Source organism: Peromyscus californicus, unplaced genomic scaffold (assembly GCF_007827085.1).
Source record: "Peromyscus californicus insignis strain IS unplaced genomic scaffold, ASM782708v3 Scaffold_3__1_contigs__length_106647218, whole genome shotgun sequence".
In the NCBI taxonomy this organism is placed as follows: Eukaryota; Metazoa; Chordata; class Mammalia; order Rodentia; family Cricetidae; genus Peromyscus; species Peromyscus californicus.
Window position 1 is genome coordinate 20,189,583 of NW_026294551.1, and position 23,266 is coordinate 20,212,848.

Sequence of the window (23,266 nt, forward strand, 5' to 3'; positions counted from 1 at the left end):
GTGCTCTTCCACACCTAGAACTCCTGGTACTAGGCAAGCACTTTATCCACTGAGTTAAATAACCAAGCAGAAATGAAATTCTTTTTTTTTTAAATTGCATTTAAAAAATTATTTATTTATTTACTTATGTTTGTGTGTACTCAACCACTGAGTTATATTCCCAGTCCCTTTTGTAAATTATGCTATCATTTCTTAAAAAAAAATTACTTTAAAAATAATTAAGGGCAGAGGCAGGCCAATCTTAAGATGGAGGATAGCCTGGTCTACAGAGTGAGTTCCAGGACAGCCAAGGCTACACAGAGAAGCCTTGTCTTGAAAAAACCAAAAAACAGACAAACAAACAGAAAACTTAAGGGCTCAGGGTATATAATAAGTTCAGTGGTAGAGTACTTGCCTAATTTGTGAAGGGCCCTGGATTTGATCCTTAGTACTATGGTAGTAATAACAGTAACAATAAAAATAATAAAATGAGAAAATAGTCAATACACACACACACACACACACACACACACACACACACATTTTTTGGTTTTTCAAGACAGGTTTCATTTCTCTATGTAGCTTTGGAGCCTGCCTGGAACTTGCTCTGTAGACTGGGCCAGCCAGGAACTCAGAGAGATCTGCCTTCCTCTGCCTCCTGAGTGATGGGATTAATGCCAAGGCCACGCCCCAGCCTGGATGTTTTAATAAAAGGAAAAAAAAAAACATTGATCGACTGTCAGTAGTGTCCTTTGGTTTAAAGTCATTGAAGAGGAAATGAAACATAGTAAAATACTCTGAGTAATGTATCTAAAATATGTTTCAAGTTTAGATTACTCACAAGTTAAATGTAGCCTCCTTTTAAGGTTTTAAGTAGTTGAGCAAAATAGTGCATATTTATATGTTTACCACTTGGGAGGCCGACGTAGGAAGATTGTGAGTTTGAGGCCAGCGAGGGATACATAACGAGACCCTGCTTTTAAGGAAAAAAAAAGGCCAGTTCTGGTGGTGTGCTCCTGTAATCCCAGAATTTTGGAGTTAGAGGTAGGAAAAATTAGGACTTCGATATTATCTTCAGTAAGCTAGTTTGAGGCCAGCCTAGATTATGTGAAACCCTGTTTCAAAAACTGACTGAGATGCCAGTAAGATGGTTTAGCTAGTAAAGTCACTTTCTACCAAACTTGCCTGAGTTTTATTCCCAGGACACAGGTTCTAGAAGAAAACAGACTACCGCAGTTTGTCCTCTGACCAGCTCCATGTGTGTGTTCCCACACATAAACGCACAAATAAAATTTAAAATGTTAAGAAATGAGAAAAAAAGCATTATTCTTTAGGTTTTGTATATATTATCTTCACAATAATCCTTATGAAGTAGCTGCTATTATTCCCATTTTTACATGAAGTAATTGCAGCATAAATAGTTCAGTAACTTGCTTAATACATCTGTTACATTGTAGGGCTTGAATTTAGATTGGCTTTTCCAATTTTTATTTTTCAAAAATGAAGTGTGTGTGTATGTGAGGGGTTTGTGCTTGTGAGTGCAGTACCTGTAGGAGCCAGAAGAGGGCATCAGATCCTGTGAAGGTGCAGTTAGAGGTGGTTGTGAGCTGCCTCACATGGGTGCTAGGAGCCAAATTTGGGTCCTCTTTGAGAGTACTATATGTTCTTACTACCATGCCATCTCTCTGACCCTTAGATTGGTTTTTTAACTTTAAGAAAAAAAAGAGTCTACCTGTAGCTTTTCGTTTCTTTCTTTCTTTCTTTCTTTTTTTTTTTTTTTTTGGTTTTTTGAGACAGGGTTTCTCTGTGTAGCTTTGCGCCTTTCCTGGAACTCACTCTGTAGACCAAGCTGGCCTGGAACTCACAGAGATCCACCTGCCTCTGCCTCCTCGGTGCTGGGATTAAAGGTATGCGCTGCCGCCACCACCTGGCACTGGTAGCTTTTCAAAGTGGCATTTTATCTTTAGAAACCTTTGTAATCTAGACTGATTTTTGTTTGTCTAATAGAGCTTTAACGACTCCTTTAGAATCTGACCTCAATTTCTGAATGAGACATCACCTCTTTCTGTATTTACTAAATAAGACATTTGTTCACCAGTTTCAAGTGTTGCACAAACCAATGAAAAAGATATAATGTAATTTATGATAAGAACATTTTGGGGTTTTTGTTTTGTTTTTTGTTTTTTTCAAAACAGGGTTTCTCTGTGTAGCTTTGCGCCTTTCCTGGAACTCTGTAGCCCAGACTGGCCTCGAACTCACAAAGATCCGCCTGCCCCTGCCTCTGCCTCCCGAGTGCTGGGATTAAAGGTGTGTGCCACCACTGCCAGCAGTGCATTGAGTTTTTAAGAAAAAAGGATTACAGCAATGAGCACAATAGATAAAGAAATGAATACTTTTTTTTTTTTTTTAAGTCGGGGCCTTACCTTTTAGTCTACCCTTGTCTGAGACTCATAGCATTTGTCCCCAAGTGCTGGGATTGCATGCAGGCATGAGCCACCACATTTGGCTCAGGCTGTTTTTGTTTTTCTTAAGATAGAGTTTCTCGGCCCGGCCGGTGGTGGCGAATGCCTTTAATCCCAGCACTCGGGAGGCAGAGGCAGGCGGATCTCTGTGAGTTCGAGGCTAGCCTGGTCTACAGAGTGAGTTCCAGGAAAGGCGCAAAGCTACACAGAGAAACCCTGTCTCTAAAAACCAAAAAAAAAAAAAAAAGACAGAGTTTCTCTGTAGCTCTGGCTGTCCTGGAGCTCACTTTGTAGACCAGGCTGACCTCAAACTCACAGAGATCCGCCTGCCTCTGCCTCCCAAGTGCTGTGATTAAAGGTGATGGTGGGTGTCATCCTTTATTGTTTTACACCTTACTTTTATGTACTTATGGCGGGGGGTATTTTCCCTATTTTCACATTTGTGTGTGTGTGTGTGTGTGTACGTGTATGTGTACACGTGTGTGTACCCAGGTGCCATGTTGCATGTATGGAGGTCAGAGGACAATTTGTGAGAGTTCATTCTCTCCACTGTTTTGGTCTCATGGATCAAACTCACATAGACAGGTTTGGCAACAAGGGCCTTTATTTGCTGAGCCATCTTGTCATCGCTTGATTTTGGATTTTCCTAGGAAATGAAAAATAATCTGGCACTGTAGTCTGTATTTCAGTTTGGTGTGGTATTTGTGCACCTCTCATTCTGTAGGCAGTTGAACTGTGACTGCTGAGATCATTAGATAAAACGTGGAAGACCTGTCGTCAGCAGCCCTGGGCTCCTTCGGTACTAGGGGATAGGATCAGGGCCTAGACTTCCCTCTCTTCCTTAGTGCTGGGCTTAGACATAAGGGAGTGTTTTGGGAGCCTGGTATTTACTGAGCAGACCTAGCCTGGGTGCCCTTCTCTGCCTAGCATGGGGAACTATTGTAATGATCATAATAAAAATGTAACATTTGCTCAAGAACTTTCTAGACTCTGTTTACATGATCACAGTGTTAAATTGCAGTGAGAAAGCCATCTGTTACTTTTATGTAGTATGTTTATAGGATTCCTTTTTGGACCCTTTTTCTCCCTTTTCCTCCCCTTATACTGGGGATCAAAAATCAAGGGATTGATCATGCTAAACAAGTATTCTACCATTGAATTGTGCCTTGCATCTTTTATGTGCCATCGGTGATAACAGAATGGGACTGTCAGAAGAGTTTTACTTGAAAAGAGGCTCATAGTTTTAAGATATTTAGGTCCCAGAAACAGGTTTTGTGTGTATGTGTGTGTGCATGTGTCTAGTACTATGGAAGAGAGTTGCTATTCTAATGCAAGTGTGCAAGAAATAACAAATGGACAGATTTTATTCTTTTTGTTAAATTTATTTTTCTGTTATCAGCTTGGTACAGTATAAATTCTTATCCTAATAGTGAAATGTTTCATTGAGGCTTGCCCAGTAATTGAGTAAAACCAAAACTTATTATAAGCCACAGTCATCCTAGGGTCCTCCCTACTATATAGCCTCCCTGGTTCTGTGGGTTGCAGTCTGATTGTTCTTTGCTTTATATCTAGAATCCACTTATGAGTGAGTACATACCATGTTTGTTCTTCTGGGTTTGGGTTACCTCACTCAGGATGATATTTTCTAGTTCCATCCATTTGCCTGCAAATTTCATGCTGTCATTGTTTTTCTCTGCTGAGTAGTACTCCATTGTGTATATGTACCACATTTTCTTAATCCATTCTTCAATTGATGGGCGGGCATCTAGGTTGTTTCCAGGTTCTGGCTATTACAAATAGTGCTGCTATGAACATAGTTGAGCTTGTATCTTTGTGGTATGATTGAGCATTCCTTGGGTATATGCCCAAGAGTGGTATGGCTGGGTCTTGAGGTAGATCGATTGCCAATTTTCTGAGAAACCGCCATACTGATTTCCACAGTGGTTGTATAAGTTTGCACTCCCACCAACAGTGGAGGAGTGTTCCCTTTGCTCCGCATCCTCTCCAACACAGACTGTCATTAGTGGTTTTGATCTTAGCCATTCTGACAGGTGTAAGGTGGTATCTCAGTGTTTTGATTTGCATTTCTCTGCTGATTAAGGATGTTGAACATTTCTTTAAATGTCTTTCAGCCATTTGTGATTCTTCTTTTGAGAATTCTCTGTTTAGCTCTTTAACCCATTTTTTAATTGGATTCTTCAGTATTTTGATGTCTAGTTTCTTGAGTTCTTCATATACTTTGGAGATAATTCCTCTGTCAGATGTGGGATTGGTGAAGGTCTTTTCCCATTCTGTAGGCTGTCTTTTTTGTCTTATTGACCATGTCTTTTGCCCTACAAAAGCTTCTCAGTTTCAAGAGGTCCCATTTATTAATTGTTGTGCTCAGTGTCTGTGCTGCTGGTGTTATATTTAGGAAGTGATCTCCTGTGCCAGTGTGTTCAAGAGTACTTCCTACTCAGATTTTATTCTTGTTTTTTGGTTTTTTTTTTTGTTTTTCCTTTCAATTGGAACAAATGTCATAAGCTATAAAAGTCAATGTCAGGGCTGGAGAGATGGCTGAGAGATTAAGAGCACTGGCTGTTCTTACAGAGGTCCTGAGTTCTATTCCCAGCAACCACATGGTGGCTCACAACCATCTATAATGAGATCTGACACCCTCTTCTGGCATACAGGCAGAACACTGTATACATAATAAATAAATCTTAAAAAAAAAAAAAAAAAAAAAGAGTCAATGTCAGCTATGCTTGGGATACTAAAACTTAGATAAAATCATTACCATTTACATTCCCATAGTATGAGAGATGGAAAGGATTTGATTCAGGGATAAAACTAATAGTGACCAAAGGAATATCAGCTGAAGGTTCCCTAGAAGTATTCAAAAAGTAAAGGATGTCAGGCATGCTGGTGTCCCTGGTGTCCCACCCTGGAATCTCAGTGTTTAGGAGGCTGAGACAAGTCTGGGCTACAGTTAGAGGCCAACCTGAGCCACATACTGAGATCTTATTCTCCAAACAAATGCCCTCTTCTGGCCTCTAAGGACACACAAATATTAAAACTTCCTTTTTGTTTGTTTTTCTTTTTCTTTTTGTTTTTTTCTTTTTCAAGACAGGGTTTCTCTGTGTAGCCCTGACTGTCCTGAAACTCACTCTGTAGACCAAGCTGGCCTCAAACTCACAGAGATCCACCTGCCTCTGCCTCCTGAGTTCTAGGATTAAAGGCATGTACCACCAATGCTTTTTTGAAGGAAAAACAAAAACAAAGACTCCCAAAGGGCACAGGATATATAATGCAAAAACCTTTTAAAAAAAAAAAAGATTTACTTATTATGTATACAGTGTTCTGCCTGCATGTGTGCCTGCACACCAGAAGAGGACACCAGATCTCATTATACATGGTTGTGAGCCACCATGTGGTTGCTGGGAATTGAACTCAGGACCTCTGGAAGAGCAACCAGTGCCCTTAACCTCAGAGCCATCTCTCCAGCCTCAGCAGAAAACATTTTAAAACATGGCTTATATGAAAGTCATATTTCCAATTCCATATGAATAACAAAGAGAAAGACATTCATTAAAAAAGATCTTTTGGAAAAAAAATTTTTTGCACTATTTGTGGTGTGCACACCTTTAATCCCAGCACTGGGGAGGCAAAGGCAAGTGGATCTCTGTGAGTTTCTTTCTTTTTTTTGTTTTTTGAAACAGGGTTTGTTTCTGTAGCACTGGCTATCCTGGAACTAGCTCTGTAAACCAGGCTGACCTTAAACTCATGACATCTGCCTGCCTCTGCCTCCTGAGTGCCCCCAATTAAAAGTGTGTGCTACCATTGACCAGCCTGATTTTCCGTTTCAAGGATAGTTTTTTTTCTTCTCTCTCTTGATACATTCCCTTTCAATAGTAAAATTTATTCATTTGGAATGTGTTTGTGTTTGTTAATAGATTAAATAAATATGACTGTCTTGTATGGTTGTGTCTGCCTCATGCCACTTCTTTCAAAATTTGAAGTTTAGCAGGGTATGGTGGCACAAATATATAATCCTAGCTCTTAGGAAGCAAAGGCAGGTGGATCTTTGTGGGTTCAGGGCTAGCCTGTCTAATAATGAAACTGTTCCCCCCCAAAAAAAAGGACGTTTATTATTTATTGTGTTTGTATTGATGAGTGTGGGCTGTGAGTGCCACAGTGTGCTTGTAGAGGTCAGAGGACAGTTGTGATAGTTTTCTCCTTTACCATGTGGTTATAGGAATCACTTACTGCACTCTCCATCGCCTTCCTTCCTTCTTCCCTTCCTCCTTCCTTCCTTCCATCTTCCATCCATCCATCCATCCATTTATCTGTGGAAGGTAGAAACAAAATTATTTTGTAACTTTTTCTTTTGAGACAGTCTCATATATCTCAGACTGGTCTTGAACTTGCTGTGTAGCCAAGGATGACGTTGAATTTCTGATCCTCCTGCCTCTGTCTCCTAAGTGCTGGCTGGGATGGTGTATGCCACCATACCTGGTCTGTGTGATGTTGGAGATTGAACCCAGAGCTTTGTGCATATTTGGCAAACATTCTTTTCAATTGAGCTATTCCTGTACCCAACATCATTATATGATCTGAATTTAGAAGTCCAAATTGAGGTCAGCAAACAGCTGTGGTTAAAGGTGCTTGCTACCAAAAGCCTGAGTTCAGTCTGTAGGACCCACATAGTAGGAGGAGAGAACTAACTCCCACAACTTGTCCTCTGACCTCCATATGTGTGCCGTGACACAAATGTGTACACACACCTGCATACACATAATTGTAATAGTGAAAAAATCCTTAATTATAGATAAATACGTTATTTGAGTTGTAAGGTAGGGCCACAGTACTAAGTTTGCTCAGAGACATTAGACAGTCTCTAAGGAGTGTTGATAAATGGAGTAGAAAAGATAAAGCTGGGTGTGGCAGTGTGTGGCAGTGTCCTCAGCTCCTTATAGTGAGTCCAAGGACAGCATGGGCTGCCTGAGACAAGAAGCAAACAAATGCCAAGCATGGTGGTGCATGCCTTTAGTCCCCGCCGCTAGGAAGGTAAAAGCAGGCAGATCTTTGTGAGTTTGAGGCCAGCCTGGCCTACAAAGCAAGTTCTGGGACAGATAGGGCTGTTACACAGAGAAACTGTCTGGAAAAACCAAAACAAAAAAGGAATTTTAGTTGGTGATGGCAGGGAAAGACAGAGACGCGTGTAATATACTTACTAGTCAGAATCAAGTTAAAGGTAGACTAAGAGGCATGTCGAAATTAAAATCAATTTAAACTTGGCTCACACCTCATCTAGATGGAAAAAAGTCACATGTTTACAGCTTTGTTAATTGATATGATCATTCATCAGAAACTTAAGACCTGGGCCAGCAATGTGGTTTAAGCCAGTGCTCTTGCTGAGAAGCCTGATGACTTGAGCTGATTACCCAGAACCTACTATTCCAGACTTTTTTCTTTTAGGCCACCAACCAGCTCCCAAATCATGACATGGAGACTTATTATTAGTTTTGAATGCTCGTCCTAGCTTAGGCTCATTTCTGACTAACTCTTTTAAATTAAATTAACCTGTTTATCTACCTTTTGCCTCAGGGCTTTTCACCTTTCTTTCTGTATGTCCTGTTCTGTGTCTGCTGGCTGGTGACTGCCTGTCTGGCCCAAGACATTTCCCTTGTTCTCTCCTCCTCCTTTCTCGAGCCTAGATTTCTCCTCCTGTTAATTCTCTCTGCCTGCCAGCCCTGCCTATCCCTCTTCTGTCTAGCTATTGAGGTGCCTTAGGCAGACAAGGTAAGACAGTAACACATCCTTTCATAATTAAACAAATGTAACACATCTTTACATAGTTAAAATACTCTATAGCACCTACAAAAAAGTGGAAAGAGAACCAGCTTCCATTATCCTCTGATCTCCACACAAGGGCCATGAGTATTTGCCCACACACATCATACCTGCAAGTGAATTCTAACACATACATACCCAAATAATAAAGTGAACTAAAATTAAATTACTAAAAACTAAATAAAAACTACAAGGGAGTTCCAGCAGTGGTGGTGCACGCCTTTAATCCCAGCACTCAGGAGGCAGAGGCAGGTGGATCTCTGTGAGTTCGAGGCCAGCCTGGTCTTCACAGTGAGTTCCAAGATAGGCTCCAAAAGCTACATAGAGAAACCCTGTCTTGAGAAACCAAGAAAAAGAAAAACCACATGGGGGGCAGGTGTGGTGGCTCATGCCCTTAATAAACTCAGCATTCAGAAAGTAGAGGCAAGAGGATGTTTGTGAGTTGGAGCTAGCCTGGTCTGTATATGGAGTTTCAGGACAGCCAAGACTAAATAGAAAGACCTTGTTTCAAAAAAAGCAAAAACAAAACAAAAAACCCACTTTGAGTCCACTGACTTTGATAAGTAACTTTTTGTTTGTTTGGTTTTGGTTTTGGTTTTTGAGGCATAGTTTTTCTATATAACAGTGCTGACTGTCCTAGAACTCACTTTGTAGACCAGGTTGGCTTCAAACTCACAGAGATCCACCTGCCTCTGCCTCTCGTGAGTGCTGGGATTAAAGGCGTGCGCCACCACCGCCTGGCACAAGTGACATTCTCATTACTATAGTCTATCTATCTATGTCTATCTGGGGCACATGTGCCCCACAGGTATGTGGGAGTTCAGAGGACAGCTTTTTTGGGAGGGGTTCTCTCTTTCCACCTCATGTTCTGGGGATTGAACTCAGGTTTTCAGTCTTGCTCATCAACTGCTTTTGCCATCTAAGCAGTGGTTCTCAACCTTTCTAATGCTTCAGCCTTCATGTTGTGGTGACCCTCCCATCCATAAAATTATTTTTGTTGCTACTTCATAACTAGTTTTGCTACTGTTATGAATTGTAATGTAAATATCTGTGTTTTCTGATGGTCTCAGGCAACCCTGTAAAAGGATTGTTTGAACCTCAAAGGGGTTTGGACCCACAGGTTGAAAAACACTGCTCTAAGCCATCAAGACAGCCCTCGTAAGTGTTTTCAGGGGTGGAGATGGAACTGAGTAGTAGAGTGCTTGTTTAGAATGTGCAAGGCCTGGGCTAGATTTCCCCAGAACCATAACACAACATTCATTTCTTTCTTTTTCAAAAACTCTTGTAACATTAAAAATACATATATATCCTCAGTACAGGAAAAAAAGGGAACCAACCAGAAAATTAATATTTGATTCAATGCTATCTTATGATTTATTCTTTCCTAATGAAGCAGATAGGTCTGAAAAAAACTGCAGTTAGAAATAACTTCCTAGAAATCTTAACTGCTTTGTCTTCTTGTTTCAATGACAATTGTTTGATTATGTTTACATATAACATTTGTCTCTCAGCAGAGCAAGTCATCTACAAAAAACAACATTGGCAACTCAGACAGTATGATGCAACTTTTCTGTTTGTTCTTCTAGTATGACATTTTGTTTTGTTTTGAACAGCATTTTGCTGGGTAGCCCCCTCCAGGATGATGGGGTGGAACTATCAATTCTTCTGCCTCTGTCTCTGTCCTGGAATTACAGATGTGTTCCCCCATACCTAGCTATGACTTAACTTTCTAGAGCATAAAGAAACATGAATTAAGACTGGAGAGATGGCTCAGTAGTTAAGAGAAAGTTCTGCTCTTGTAGAGAACCTGAGTTCAGTTTCTAGCGCCCATATCAGGCAGCTCACAACTCCAAGAAGATGGCGTGCCTCTGGCCTTCTCCTTGGGCACCTGCACTCACATATAATTAAGGGTTTCTCTATGTACCCTTGGCTGTACTGGAACTCACTTTGTAGACCAGGCTGGCCTTGAACTCAGATCCCACCTGCCTCTGCCTCCCGAGTCCTGGGATTATTAAAGACATGCCCCACCATGACCTGGCAATAATAATAAATCTTAACAACAAAAAAGGAATACAGAGCAAATACCACGGCTCTTGCAGACAAGCCTGACCACCTGAGTTTGATCCGTGGGACCCACATATTGGAATAAAGAACTGACTCCTAGAAGTGGGCCTCTGACCTCCCCATGGTGGATTGGCACATTCATGGATGCACAAGCACACATATAAATAAGTAAATATAATAAAAATAGTTAAAAAGCAATGCTGTCTTCCTGATGCAGTCAGTTTAAACATAGATGTCACGTGGATGTTGATAATGTTTTTAGTTAACAATTTAGACATTGTTGGGAGAAAAGAGTTCAGAATTTTAGATTTAGTCTTTTTTTTTTTTTTTTTTTTTTTTGGTTTTTTCGAGACAGGGTTTCTCTGTGTAGCTTTGCGCCTTTCCTGGAACTCACTTGGTAGACTAGGCTGGCCTCGAACTCACAGAGATCCGCCTGGCTCTGCCTCCCGAGTGCTGGGATTAAAGGCGTGCACCACCACCGCCCGGCCAGATTTAGTCTTTTTTTTTTTAATTTCCCAGGGCTTGTGATTGAATGTAGGGTCTCTTGCATTCTGGGGAAATACTTTACCTCTGAGCAGCATCTCTAGCTCTCAGACACAGACTCTTTTAAACTCCGTTATATATTTATAAAATTTGTTTGAATGTTTTGCCTGCATGCATGTATGTCTACTGTGTCATGTCTAGTGCCTGAGGCAAGAAGAGGATGCTAGAACTGGGGTTACAGAGGGTTGTGAGCTGCCATGTGGATGCTGTGAACTGAATCCAGATCCTCTGCAAGAGCAGCAGTGCTCTCTCTTACCTGCTGAGCTATCTTTCCAGGCTCCCAGTCATAGACTTTTTAAAAAATGTGTATCGGTGTTTTGTCTGCATGTGTACCTGTGCACCACATGGATGCTTGGTGCCCTTAGATTCCCCTGGGGTTGGAGTTACAGATGGTTTTGAGCCAACAAACATGTCAGCAAAGGGAATCAAACTTGGGTCTTTTGGAAGAGCAGTCAGTACTCTTAACCACTGAACCGTCTCTCTAGTTCCAGACATCGACACTTAAGGTTTTTCTTTTTGTTTTGCTTGCCTGCCATCTTTCACTATTTCTTCCTTTCTTTTTGTTATTTTCCTGTACTGGTGATTGAACTTAGAGTCTTGTGCATAGTAAGCAACATGTCCCTGTCCTTGTGCCTCCGCCCCCCCCCCCCCCATCCTGTTTGGTTGTGTGGCACTGCTGTCCTGGAATTTGTTCTGACTTCCAACTCAAAGATCTGCCTGCTTCTGCCTCGAAAGTACTGGGATCAAAGGTGTGTGCCAGGCCTGCTAGTCAGCTTGTTTACCAGTGAATTATTATTTTTATCTAAGTTGTTCTATTTACCAATAAAGATTGGGAGTCAGATGTTGGGGTGAAAACCTGCTAGATCAGAGAAGCCGAGAAGCAACCAGCTGACCTTACTTTTTGGCCAGAGACCCACAAGAGAGTGTCTTTCCTTCCATCACAAACCAAAAAGACCTGAGAATCTCTTAAGTCCCTCCCTATTCCTTCCGGTGTGTCTCTCTATCCATCTTCCTCTGCCCTCTATGACTAGTTGCTGGCTCTGCCCCCATCCAAGGTTAATTTTATTAACACAGTCTGGGAATTTCATAGTGCGATCAAATATCCCGCAACAAATTATACCTCTAAATTCTAGTGAAGAGTCTGTGTTTGCATGTGTAGACTCACATGGCATAGCTTATTACATGTGGCAGTCAGAGGATGACTTTATGGAGTTCTTCTCTCTTTCCACTTCTACATGGGTTCTGAGGATCAAACTCAGGTTACCAGGCTTGCATACTTCCCTTCTGAGCCATCTTTCCTATCCTGAACTGATTTTATGGGTGAGTGTATACCTTCTGTCTCCCAGGATTGAACCTAGGACCTCATGTGTGCTGATTAAGAACTCTAACTCTCAACTGCATCATCTGGTGGCAATTTTTAAGAAAAATATATTTTTTTATTTAGCAGTATGTGGGGTTTGTGTGTTTTATGGCACACATGAGGCTATCATGGCACAACTTGACTGAAGTAGGTTCTCTTCCATCATGTTGGTGCCAGGGATCAAACTTGGCCCATCTCACTGGGCCTTATAGAATTTTTCTTTTCTTTTCTTTTTTTTTTTTTTTTAAAAGAGTCTCAATTTGTGGTACAGTTTTGGTTTTCTGCTGAAAAAAAGTACTAAAAATAACTTGTACTTGGTTGGGTTATCAGTCACTTTTATATTAATTACTTTTGAAAAATAACTGCAGGGTTTTTTTTTCCAGGGTAATCACTTTGATCAGTATGAAGAAGGACATTTGGAGATTGAGCAAGCATCCCTTGACAAGCCTATAGAATCGGTAAGATGATCCGTGCTCACTTTGGGTCTTAGTCAGTTAGTTAGGCAGGGCTCGTGTGACCCGTGATGTGAGTGAAGTTAAGCTTACGTAGAACGAACAGTTCAGTTTAGAGCCATTATCCTGCATGCCCTGTAGTAATTAGGTGAGCTTTGGATGTGATTTAATAATGTTGGGCAGTCAATGTAAAACACAGAGAAAAGTCAGGATTTAATGGAAAAAATGTCATTTTGGCTCATATTAAGCTTTGATAAAGACAGAAAGTTGGGTGTAGTGTTTTTGTAAATTGAGTAAAGGAGTAAAATGTATTTTGATCCTTTAATACCTTTTCTGGGCAGTATAATCATGTGTGAAATGTTCCAGTAGAAACAGTTAAGAAGTAGCAAACTGTTAGACCCTTGGGAGGAGACATGGTAAGCTTGGTCTCTAGCTTAAGAAATGTTTGATGGTTTTTTTGTTGTTGTTGTTGTTGTTGTTGTTTCCAGGTCAGAAGTTAGTTATTTTTGTCTTTTCACACTTCTTAACCTATGACATCAATGATACCAAGTCATAGAACAAGGGAATTTATTTTCTCTGTCTCTTAATTAATAAAGTATTAAGTTCTGAGCATTTAAAAAAGAAAACATTATTTTTGAATAACTATCCATTGTTAAAGTGTCTAAACTTGTTACTGTCAGTATTAAAACTTTATGCTTATATATACATACTTAAAAGGATTTCTTTGAAGTGTTGGTAAAGCTTGAATGGATAAAAGGTCAGAAAGGGAGTCCTAGTTTTGTATCAGTCAAGATAGGTCCCCTTCATGGAAGAAACACTGGTTGCCTTTTCTTCTGGGAGATAACAAGAAGGCTTAGAAAGTATAGATAATTTAGCTCTTGTTTTCAAAACTAACATAGTAAAGGATCAACATATATTTATGTTCCTAATTAGGTTGGTGTTGTGTGTGTTTGTGTGTGTGTTTAGATGTTTACAGAAATTTACACAACTTGGGGTGTTCGACATTTTTCTTCCACAGCAGTTGGCCCATATTAGCTAAGCAGCCATGATCTGGTTTGTATTGCACGGTCTGCCTTTTTTTTAATTTCTTCTCTAGGGTTTCTTTCTCCCCTACCTCCCCTTCTTATTTCTGTCTTTCTGGTCCAGTGAACACTGCATATAGTACTTTCTGTCTTAATGTGCTGGCATGATGATGCTAGACTAGGCATGGCAGTAATTGATGACGCATGTGATAATGCTGCAGAGGGAGAGTTCATATCTGATAATGTGCTGAAAGTCCAGTTTTATATTTTAACATAAGATTAAAATGCCACGCCCATTTTGCTGAGTTAAAAATCACCAAGATATGTGCCTTGTTCTGTTTTGGAGATTATCATCAGGCAGAATTTTATAATGAAATCCATAGGCAAGATACATGGTTTTGTAATCGAAAACGATTTAGTTTTCCCATTTTAATTTAAAAATATTTCTTTGTGTCAGAGTTTTAAGAATAAACCACTAGTAACAACTCCCCAGTACCATATTCTGTGAGGCACATGGATAAGCTATTTCTGTTGAGTACTTTGACTTGTCAGTATCAGTTAGTTTAATTAGTCTGAATCTGGAGCCTGGTTCATTGTCAATGTACTCAATAAATTTTTTTTTTAAAGCATTGACATTTAGCACTTTTAAATCCTGTATAGGTCCACATTATAATTCTTTTAATCCATTCCTGTGACATGAGACTAATGATTCTGTTTCCTCACAGTGCCCAGGACTTTTTTCTTGGACATGTCGTATTCATAAGCAAAGCACTGTGACAAGACAGTCTGCTTGTGTAATCATTGCCCAGTAATCTCAGTGAGTAAGAGTAGAATTGGCTTAAGTCTTCTTTATTAGATAATGTTAATCTTCTCCGTTTAAAATGACAAATGATACTGTGCTCAGACCACATCTTTACTTTTTAAAATAAATGTGTGGTCAGAGATGAATATATTATATTAAGTTATATTTCTAATAGAAAATTATTGCTGGAATCCATAAACATACATATTAATTGTGAATTGGTAGTTTAAGTAATAGCAGAAGACCTTTGTAGGATGCATTGTGTTAAATAGAAGTAGGACTCAAAAAAAGAAAAGTGGGACCCAGAAAACAAAGGACTTTAGTTCTGCTATGTAATCATTTGGAAATAAAATTTGAAGTTTTAAAAGAACTCCTACATGATTGATATCAAAGTAGGTAGTGTTCCTTCTTATCCAAAGACAAAAGTCCCCTATCATCTGAATGTCCACCAGATAATAAATATATATTTACTTACAGGGCTGGCTGGCTATCTTGAGCTGTTTTGTTCTAAGGGGGAAATGTTGCTTCTAACACAGAAAGAGCCTCTGCTGAATTAAAATCTTTCTCTGCAGCAATATCTTGAGAGGTGCTGACTGTTTTGCTACAGCATGCAACTCAAAAGTGGCTGGGAATACACAGCTTTGGGAGTCTACAGATCATTGCAGGAGCTAAAATTGTAGTCATTGAAATAAATAAGAAGGGTGACTTGCAGCAGCTGATAGCTGTGGAAGTCTGCCCAGGTTTTGGTCAAGAATATGCCTGTATGAAGGGCTGTTACAAGTATGGGATTAAGGCTATTTGTTTCATAATAGAGCATATTTGATACAAACCAGCAATACGTGAAATGAGACTCAAAGATGCTAATAAATTATACCTTAAGTGAACCTCTGAAGTCTGAATCTGTTAGTGAAATGATACAGTTGTTCAGTTTTAGTAGGCAAATGTTAAAAACAAAATCTAAGATTCATAAAGTATTTGATAATATTTACTATAAAGTTTTACTTTCCTTTATTTCAACTAATAAAATATCCTTCTGATCAAGAGTAAAACATTTTCTAAGAAAATTACATTAGAATTGGCAGGTAATTTGATTATCTGAATTATGGTGAGAACAAAATCTAACATTTTTTTCTTTACCACAAACAACTTTTTTAGTTTGAACTTTAAAAGTTGTTAGTTTATGAGATTTTGAAGTCCAAGCCACAATTATGACCTCCATACATTTAAAATATTTGGAAAACTAAATGTAATCTAAAGCTGTAGCACAATCTTAGATTCTATGATAATTAAAAGAATCGGTTGGTATGGTTTAGGATATGATCTTCAGTGACCTTTATCTTAGTTTGAAGATGATAAATCAGATAGGATAATAAAAGTTGAACAAAACACAAAATGCCTACATCATAGATTTGAAAAGATGCTGTCATTGGTCCAGTTGTACTAATGTACCAAGTACAACTGTCCATCAGCCATTAGTTGCTTTTTCATTCTACCTGACTGATTAAAATCCTGACTTTAGGAATTGTCGGGTTGAGTGGGTTTTAAAAATTAGTGTTAAGTTTTCAAACTCTAGTTGTCAATGTTTAATTTACTTATCTAAGGATTTAGTAGCACAAAAGCTGGAGTTTTGTTATATTGCATATCTGTTTAGATCTGTGGACTCCACTAGTTCCAAAATGTAACTCCGTGAGACTGCTAATTTGACTCTTAGCAGTGACTTTATGTGGACTGCACAACAAACAATGTGCTTCTTGGAGCTGAATGGTGTAGCATTACTCTATGGCTTTTCTCTCTAGCCTTCATTTGTCATCTGTAGTGAGCTGTAGATGTTTTTTGTTTGGGGAATTTTTACAAATTTGTTCTTTGCATGGGTTCACCTGGTAGCTTTGGTTCTTGCTTATAGAGTCTCTCTAATACACAATCAGCAAAGCTTACAACCCACTCAAGAGACCATTTTTGTCCTGCTGAAAATGGGCCAAATTTTATCAATTGAATGTGGTTGTCAACTAAAAGAAAATTGAGTCTGGGATTAATATTTATTTAGTCACTGATATATCAGAAGTGTAGTTTTCTCTTGAGATATGAGATTCTATTTTCTAGTATCAAAACTTGTAGCCAGCCCCTTTAGCTAAAATAATTTTTTATCTATGTTTTGGCAGGCTCCCATCATGCATGATGATGGTGTTGCCAAATGGTCCTTGTTACTGGGGCAGTATATAGTTACATGGAGCAGAGAGTAGTTCCTGGGAAAGTTTTCTACTTTGTGTTTAATTAATAGATAAAAATGGTGAGGGCCGTCTAAAATAGTTAATGATGTTTTTATTTGTTTTCTTTTTTAATGTTGGTATTACATTTTAAGCATTATTGGTGGTTACTTATAAAGCACTTCTAGCTTTTGAAGATCTTCTCATTTGAAAACTCCCACATAATAGACAAGAACACATGTTGGTAGTATAGAATTTTTTTCTTTTTTCTTTTCTTTTTTTTTTTTTTTTTTTTTGTGTGTGTGTGTGTGTGGTTTTTTTGAGACAAGATTTTGCTGTGTAACAGCTTTGGCTGTCCTGGAACTCACTTTGTAGACCAGGCTGGCCTCTAACTTGCAGAGATCTGCCTGCCTCCTGAGTGCTGGTATTAAAGGTGCATACCACCATGCTTGGTGGTAATACATGATTTTAATTTATGTTTGAATTTTAGAAATAGAAAACCAAAACAAGTCAATTGATGTAATTCTCACACACCCCCCCCCCAAATGGATTTTCAGCTCAGCTTCATTTGAACACAGTAGGATTTCATTTTCAGCTGAAGAACATAGAGCTGCCATTTTGAATCTCAGCTCTGGAAACTGAATAAGGTAGAAAATCGTTTTTGTGTATCCTCCTTAAGAAAAATTCCTTTGACTTATTTCTTAGCTTAAAATAGAAATTCCTTGTGATTTTTTTTTTTTAATTGTGCATTGGTGTTTTGCCTGCGTGTATGTCTCTGTGAGGGTCAGATCTTGGAGTTACAGACAGTTGTGAACTGCCATGGGGGTACTGGGAATTGAACTCAAGTCCTCTGGAAGAGCAGGTTAAGAGTGCTCTTAACCTCTGAGCCATCTCTCCAGCCCCTCCTTGTAATTCTTACATGTACATTTAAATTGTAAACAGCCTAGCCTATTACCACCATACATCTTTGTGATTGTACATTACATTATTTGAAAAGACTAAAAAAGAAGATTAAATTTTGTTTTTGTAAGATAATTTAAAACTCCTATGTAGATATTATTAACTTTTTTCTTCTCTCTCTCTCTCTCTCTCTCTCTCTCTCTCTCTCTCTCTCTCTCTCTCTTTCTCTCTCTCTCTTTTTTTGGGACAGTGTCTCCCTGCTGTCCATGCCAGTACAGTACTGCTCTAACCTCCCAAGTTCTAGGATTTCAGTGTGAACTATCACACGTGGCTATCTTGTTGAGACAATTTCTTGTAGCCTATATACTGGCTTCAGGACCCAGAGGATGACTTGGATCTCTGATCTTCCTTCCGTCTCTCAGTGGGATTATAGGCACATGACATTATACCCCACAGCCTTTTCTTTGTTTCTTTTCTTCTTCTTTCTTTCGTTTTGTTTTTTGTTTTTTGAAACAAATCTCCCTATTATGTAGCTCTGACTGTCCTGGAACTGATGTCAGGCTGGCCTTGAACTCAGAGATCCACTTGCCTCTGTCTCCGAGTCCTGGAATAAAAGGGGTGAGCCACCATGCCTGGCTTTCTCTTACTTTTGTTTGTTTGTTTTTGTTTTTGTTTTTCTAGACAGGATTTCTCTGTGTAGCCTTGGCTATCCTAGAACTAGCTCTGTAGACCAGGCTGGCCTCAAGCTCAGAGATCCTCCTGTCTCTGTTTCCCAAGTGCTGGGACTAACGGTGTGCGCTGCCACCTCTGGCTCTTATTCTTTTTAAGTCTAATTCATACTGTAGTCCTGGAACTCACTGAGTAGACTAGGTTGGTTTTTGTCTCTCAAGTGCTGGAATTGCAGATTTGTGCCACTATGTCTGGCCTTATGTATTTTATTCTTATTACTTAAAAAAATATTTTTGTAATTATTGTAGTGACAAAATAGTAAAGAGTTGCTGATTTTTTCCAGTAGTTAACAATTTTAGAATTATATTTAATGCTCATTTTCTATATTCTGTCACTATTACTGTTGAAAGTTTAAGTTTTTATGTCAATCTACCATTATAGCCATGAGACTCTATCATGAGAAAACCACAGAATCACAGTCCTAAATAAAATACATTACTTGTTTTCTGCAGGATAGTAATTGAGCCCCTTGTTTATTGATGGTGAAAATTTCTATAGTTCAGAGATGGACAAGTCTTATTTTTTTATAAAAGCATTTTGTTGTGTTTTCCTTGTATCCATCATTCTCAAGTTGCTGGGGCTTTTAGTGTTTTTCTTCCTTCAATTTGTCTATTACTTTATTTTGTTTTATTGAGACAGGGTCTCCTTATGTAGCCTTGGCTGTCTTTGGAACAGGACATGTCCTGTAGACCAGGCTATACTTGGACTGAAGAGATCTGGGTGCTTTTGCTTCCCAAGTGCTGAGAGAGAATAAGTGTGTGCTACCACACCTGGCCTTACTTCTCTTCTTTCTTTTCTTTTTAAATTTATTCTGTGGGCTGGAAAAATGACCAAGTGGTTAAGAGTGAGTATTGTTCTTGCAGAGGACCAAGTTGATTCTCCACACCCACATCAGGGAAGCTCTTAGGTGCCTGTTAACTCCAGCTCCTGGGTATCTGAAACCTTTGACCTACTCAGGAACATGCAGATAAGTGCAGATAAGTACACACACACACACACACACACACACACACACACACACGCATGCATGCATACGACCAATTTAAAAAAAAACCAACAATTTATTCTTTGACAATTTCTTACAGGTATAAAATGTTTCTCCATCATAGCCACCACCACTTGCTTTTTTTTTTTTTCTCTTACTTTTTGGTAGGAGATTGTACTGAATACTTCCGAGCCACATAGCAGCTTTTCTTCCAAAAGCAGGTAGTTTGAAATGATAGGAGAGGCCCAGATTTTCTTTATTAGTTATTCATTTACCTGAGGCTGGTGAGGAGTCATGTCTACAGCTTTGTTGCCTATTTTAGTCAGAAGGCCTCAGTGGCATGTTCGATAGTTTATAGCCTCGAACATTCCATTCTCTGCTCCTACTCAGCAAAGTCGAGAAAAGTATATTTAGTTAGAGCAGTTTAACATTAGGTTTTAGAAGAGTAATCCCACTAGCATTCCATACAGAAGCTTTCCTCAGAGGTGACAGTCAGCCTCTTGAGTGGTGTTGTCAAAGTGCTACTGTGTATGACCTAAACTTTTCTTTTTCTCCCTTTAACATTGGCTTTTCCTTTCACTGTGTCAGTCACAACACACTGCTCTTGAATCTCTCAGCTGCTCTTGACTTGTGATTTTACTTATGCTTTCAGTCTTCTTTAATAAATACATTACTTGCAAGCAGTGAATTGAAAACAATACAAAAAAAAAGATAAAAAAAATAAAGCGACCATTAGTGATCGGACAGTTTCTTACTTTGTGTTACATTTAACTGTTCTTTTGACAGCCCAGTTTTTAAAGCCAGGTTCGTATGGAAATGCTTTCACTCCACTTGCACTGCTTTTGGAAATAGCGTACTGCTTCATCTGTCTGTTTATTTTAGTGCATTCATAATATAACCCAGTCAGCATAATGTCTCATCTCATGTGGCCAGAGATTGAAGTAGAAATAAAAACACCAAAACAACAAATGGGGGAGGGACAACAATTGTTGTCAGCATTATTTAGTACATGAATCTTTGTGCCAGATACAGTTACAGCATTAGTGCAGCCAGAGAGTAAACAGTGACGGGCTGAAATGGTTTAGTTATCTAGTGTTTTTGAGATAAGAACTCGCTGTTTAGTCATGGCTGTCATTGGACTCAAGGTGATCCTCCTGCCTTAGACTCCTTGTTGCTAGAATTATGAGGAGTGTGCCACCACCTCAAGCTCAGCTACACACTAAGAATCATTTAGCTGTCCTCGTCATTTCTAGAGGTACACTCATACATAGATACATTTTTTGATAGTAGGAAAATGAGAGCTTTTTTTCTGTGCTCAGCTTTCATATAATTTTGTTTTATTTTTTAATTAAAAAATTTTGAAGTAGTATGGCTCAAACCTGGGCCTCACACTGCTGGGCAAATATTGTACAGCTATACTAAATCCCTAGGCCTTTTTTGTTCTTTTGTTTCATTTAGCCCAGGTTAGTTTCAGATTTGTTATGTAGCCAAAGATGACCATGAACTCCTGATCTACTTGAGTTCTGCCTCTGCCTCCCTGTCTTAGACTTCCTATATAATTCCTGGGATTATAGATGATTCAATGTGATTGGCCTTTTTTTTTTTTAAATAATGAGGTTATTTATAAATAGTTAGGCATATTCAGTATTGGGTGAGATAATGCTTTTCTTAGCAATGTAGGAGAGAAGAAGAACAGAAACAGTGTTCAGTGAAGTTTTGTGATATTTAATGTGAGCATCACTTGGGATTGCACACAGCCTTGTGTTTCCTAATTCTTTCAATTTTTAGCAAAAATAATTTCTAGTGACCTTTTAATATACCATATATGTGGGGGAGTATACCATATATCACTGTAGTTCCTTTTGTTTTAAAAACGGCATTTTATTGTTTGCCTTACCTTTTGTTTTTTCAAAACACCTAGGAGCCCCATAAAATTAAGTACTCCAGGCATGGTGGTATACTGGGAAGGCTGAGGCAGGAGTATCACAAGTTCCAGGCTAGCCTGGTAGGCTTCATAGTGAGACCTGTCTAGAAAAAGCAAAACCACAAAAAGAAGTATCTTGGGGGGGCTACCAACCATTCAGTTGGTGGAGTGTTTGCCTAGTGTGCATGAAGCTTTAGGCTCAGTCTTTCCAGCATTATATAAAGCAGGTATGGTGGTGCATATCTGTAATCTCAGCTCTAGGGAAGTAGAGGCAGGAAGATCAGATGTTTAAGGTCATCCTTGGGTATATAGCAAGTCTTAAGACAGGCCTAAGCTGATGAGATCCTGCTGAGAAAGTTGTTCTCTCATTTCCACCAGTAAAATAGCTGTCACTCAACTGCATGTTGTCCTAAACTTGTGGAAGGAAATTGTTCTTGAGGAAAAACAAAAACAAGCTGAGTGTTGGTGGTGCATGCCTTTAATCCCAGCACTTGGGAGGCAGAGGCAGGTGGATCTCTGTGAGTTCAGGGCCAGCCTGGTGTATAGAGCAAATTCCAGGACAGCTAGAGCTACAGAGAGAAACCTTGTCACCAAAAACTGAAGGGAGCAAAAAAAGAAAAGAAAAAGAAAAGCAAGCAGATGATTTATGAGTCTTTATTAATTGATTTCAGATATAGTAGAATTAATTCCAGATGACAATATTAGATTACTTTTATAAATTACATGAAATACATATTGAAGGGTTTTTTTGGTTTATTTTAATGTGTGTGTGGTGCTGGGGATTGGACTCAGCCTGGTGCATGTTAGGCAGCTGTTCTTCCTCTGAACTATAGCTCAGCCTTTAGCTTTTCTCTGGATTGGTAGCATGTTTTTCCTGGTGTTCAGTAGTTCTTTAGCTTGGTCTTTTTACTTCACAGTAGTTTTAAAGTAGAGTATTAAACAGGGCTATGGAAGTTCTGATTTCTTGACTCTCCACACAGTAGCTGACATTTAATTGTTGTTTCTAGTATCTTTCATATTATTTACATTGAAATACCGTTTCCAGATGAGACATTATGTATGTTGACCCCACATGCACTAATGGTTCTTTACTGTTGACTTATTGCTAGGCCTGTTTCATTCTAACATCTTAGCATTTTTGTTAGACTACACGTTGAAATGCATCACTCAGTCTGTGCTTGAGCTCATTTTATTTTTTGTTTACTCAATTTAACTTCTTGTTTTACTAACCTCAATGTTTTCAGTTTAATATTGGCTGCATGCTGGTTATATTTATATGTTATAGATATTAAAGCCAATCAAGCCTAGCCTGGATTTGGTGGTTGTCTCCATTTCTCGTGCTGGGGTAGCCTTACACTTACAACTTACTTTATATCATGAAAGCCTGACACATAAACAAAATAACTAAACACAATGCAGATTTTCTTTTCTTTTCTTTTAAAAAAATCTTAAAGTGGTGCTGTCTAGGTGGTGGATATGATTGTATAAATACCTTGATTTTATGCTTTTTAATGTTAGTTTTAAAACTTCATAAGTGGATTCTCCCCCTTTTTCCTTCCCCCCTTTCTTGTTTTAAAGTGTTATGTACAGAAGTTGCCCAGCACACTATCAGAAAGGACCCTTTCCCCATATGTTCTTCCCATATAAAATACTAGCCAGCATTTCTTTTTACATTAATGTCCCCTTTTACTGGGCACATTTACCCTTTTATTAGCACCTTTTTTGCATGCATATATGTAGAATTATCTCTTGTCATCACCTATTTTAATGTCACTTAGGAAGGGAAGAATATATTATTGGAATATTTTTGGTTTGTCTCTCTGTTCTGTCTGTCAGGATAATATTGGACACCGCTTACTCCAGAAACATGGGTGGAAGCTGGGCCAGGGATTGGGAAAATCTCTTCAGGGTAAGTTTTTTAAATTTACCAAAATGAATGAAACAATGTTTGTGAAACAAATCTTGTTCCTAGATATATTTGTTGTCCTTTTAAACATGATTTCGGCTT

At 38.8% G+C, this 23,266-nt stretch overlaps 1 protein-coding gene across 11 annotated transcripts in view; it reads left to right on the plus strand.

The window, feature by feature from the left end:
- Gpatch8 (G-patch domain containing 8) overlaps window positions 1–23,266 on the plus strand; it is a 73,176-nt gene that overhangs the window by 2,601 nt on the left and 47,309 nt on the right. For 4 of the 11 annotated variants that reach the window (XM_052759489.1, XM_052759494.1, XM_052759493.1 and 1 more), the window contains exons 2-5: window positions 12,624–12,698; window positions 13,711–13,745; window positions 20,121–20,138; window positions 23,095–23,167. Coding sequence is in view for 1 of the 11 variants with exons in the window: in XM_052759485.1 (XP_052615445.1) it covers window positions 12,624–12,698; window positions 23,095–23,167 (148 nt within the window). In the remaining 10 variants the exon portion in view is untranslated. The remainder of the gene's footprint in view (window positions 1–12,623; window positions 12,699–13,710; window positions 13,746–20,120; window positions 20,139–23,094; window positions 23,168–23,266) is intronic. The other 7 variants (XM_052759491.1, XM_052759496.1, XM_052759488.1 and 4 more) reach the window with 3 other exon arrangements.